At 46.7% G+C, this 2,713-nt stretch overlaps 1 protein-coding gene across 2 annotated transcripts in view; it reads left to right on the forward strand.

Moving 5' to 3' along the window:
- The first annotated feature begins 1,363 nt into the window (after positions 1-1,363).
- Rnf10 (ring finger protein 10) overlaps positions 1,364-2,713 on the forward strand; it is a 58,829-nt gene continuing 57,479 nt past the window's right edge. The window contains exon 1 of one of the 2 annotated variants that reach the window (XM_004636256.3): positions 1,364-2,003. In XM_004636256.3, coding sequence (XP_004636313.1) covers positions 1,847-2,003 — 157 coding nt within the window. In that variant the 5' untranslated portion in view covers positions 1,364-1,846. The remainder of the gene's footprint in view (positions 2,004-2,713) is intronic. The other variant, XM_023721014.1, reaches the window with a different exon arrangement.

Here is a 2,713-nt window from a genome sequence, read left to right on the forward strand (position 1 = left end):
GAACCGCGGTCCCTGTGCTTTATTAAGCTTGTTCCAAGTAGGTGCTTTAGACCACTGAGCCATCTCTCCAGCCCCTCTCTTTTCTTCTTATGAATAATAGAGTAAAAAATGTTTTATCCATATACTCAGAATTTTTGGGGCCAGGGAGATGGTTCAGTAGTATAAGTGCTTGATTGGCAAGTGCCAGGGCCTGAGTTCAATCCCCGGTCTGGGGAAAAAAAAAAAAAGAATTTTCATGTGCTTATTAAAGGAATAAAGGTTCATCAAGATGGGTGTGGTGGTTCATGCCCATAATCCCAACACTCAGAAGGCTGAGTAGGTGGATGGCTGAGTTTGAGGCCAGCATGGTTAATGAGTTTGAGGTGAAGCTGAGTTCGAGGTGAAGCTGAACTACACAGTGAGACTCTGTGTGGAGAGACAGAGAGAGAGAAAGAGAGAGAGAGAGAGAGAGAGAGAGAGAGAGTTAGAGTTCCTACACATCTAGTGATATGTAAACATGAACATCAGGATTTGGAATTCTTCCTTCTAGACATCAAATTAAGTTTTCAGACTAACAGTGTATAGTGATTTGCATATGTGTGCATGTGTGTGTGTGTGGGGTGTTTAAGTGTAAAAAGTGAAGCAGGACAAGAACTGGTAGAAAGCGTTTTAAGGAGATTAAGGAAATTTAAAAATATAATACTCGTGTCAGGCCTGGTGACACATGCTTATACTGTAATCCCAGCCCTTGGGAGGCTGAGGCAGGAGGATCATTGTGAGTTGGAGATCAGCCTGGGCTATAAAGTGAGCTCAAGGCCAGCCTGAACTGCATAGTGAGACCCTGTCTCAAAAAGGCAAAAATAAACGAATAAATATATAATACTTGCCTATGTATTCTTATGCCTGGCTTGAACTTTTTTTTTCTCTTTCTTTCTTTCTTTCTTTCTTTTTTTTTTTTTGGTACCGGGGATCAAATGAACTGCTAATTTTAAGAAAGTGATTTATTCATATATACTGATTAACGTCTTAAACATCATTTGATGATTATATGGAGCCAGGAAGAGCACAATTAGAGATTTACTCATTCATTCACCTTAAAGGACTGCTAAAAGTCCAATAATACTGCAGGTGTAGCTTTGTGATAAAGCACTTCCTTAGCATACTTGAATAAGAAGTATGAATGAAAATAAACCCTAAAGGAATTTCACAGGTATTCCAATATTCAGCTGCACCACTGTTATTACCTACAAAGAACAAAAACCTGTATTTGACTGGAACTACCACCATCGGTGGGAGGGGATGGGGGGGAGTAGGGAAATCGTTGGACCCGGATGTGAAAGAAAACTACAATTCCCACAGTGCTCCACGCCTACTTCTCCACTATATATAGTCCATCCGGGTTCTTCGAGATGCTGTTTGGCGACTCGTCGCCATTCCGGGAGTAGTTCGGCCTCGGCCTAGAGGCGAGTGTCCGTCGCAGTGTCGGAGACAGCTGTCCCCGACACCAGGACAACCAGCCCTCTCCTGCCCCGCGGCGGGAGAGCGTGTCCGGCCGGCCGGCGGGGCTCGCACACCCTCCTTCTATTCCCCTTTCCCTGAAGCCTTTGCCCCGCCAGGCCAGGCCCGGACCTCCGAACCCCGGCCTCCTCTTCCTTCTGGGTCATCGCCTTTGCTGGGCTTAAACGCCCTGCTTGCCGCTTCTCTTCCCAGTTTGAGAAGCCAAGGAAGGAATCAAGGAAAAATGTCGCCATGAAGGCCGAGAACCGCTGCCGCCGCCGACCCCCGCCGGCCCTTCTGAACGCCATGAGCCTGGGTCCCCGCCGCGCCCGCTCCGCTCCGACTGCCGTCGCCGCCGAGGCCCCCGTTGATGCCGCAGAGCTCCCCCAACGCAGCCGCCACCGCCTCCGATATGGACAAAAACAGCGGCTCCAGCAGCTCCTCCGCCTCTTCGGGCAGCAGCAAGGGGCAACAGCCGCCCCGCTCCGCCTCGGCGGGGCCCGCCGGCGAGTCTAAACCCAAGAGCGGTAAGAGAGAGGGTTCACGGTAGTGGGAGGACTACTCTCCTCTCCTGGGTCACTCAGGGGCAAACTATCCTTTCACTTACATTTCCTGTCACTTCATTTCGGTGGCTTTCATTTATAATTGAGATAATCAGTTACATAGCGCGTGATTTACTAGGATTCTTGCATTGCTAAAACAGCTGGCATGTTACTGCTCTTAGCCCAGTTTGCAGATTAGGAAACTGATGTTCCAAAAGGATAAGGTCACCCCAATGTTTGCCTCACAGTGGATATTAATACCAGGTTTGTCGGACACATCAGTCTATCCTCTAAAACCACTAAGTTTGTTTTATCCTTTAATGCTGAATTAGCCTTGGATAGTGTTCAAGTTTAAACAAGAAAGGATGAGGCCTAATGACTTTTTTTTTTTTTTTTTTTTTTTTCCTGTATCGGGGATTGAACTCAGGAATGACTTGTCATTAGGCCTCATATTTAATAACCTGACCCCAGTGGATTCTTCAGTTGAAGAAGATTCATGTTTGGATAGCTTTGTTCAGAAAAATAGATGGGTGGAGAGACACACATATGTAGAGAGTGACCTTGCCCAACATGCCTAAAGCTCTGGGTTCTATCCCTAGCACAGCAAGCACATGCAAACAGAAACAAAAATTGATATATAAAAATCAGGTTTTGAGTCAGACTTGGTGGTACATGCCTGTGATCAGCAGCAATCC

This window comes from Octodon degus, unplaced genomic scaffold (assembly GCF_000260255.1).
Source record: "Octodon degus isolate 3935 unplaced genomic scaffold, OctDeg1.0 scaffold00079, whole genome shotgun sequence".
Lineage (NCBI taxonomy): Eukaryota > Metazoa > Chordata > Mammalia > Rodentia > Octodontidae > Octodon > Octodon degus.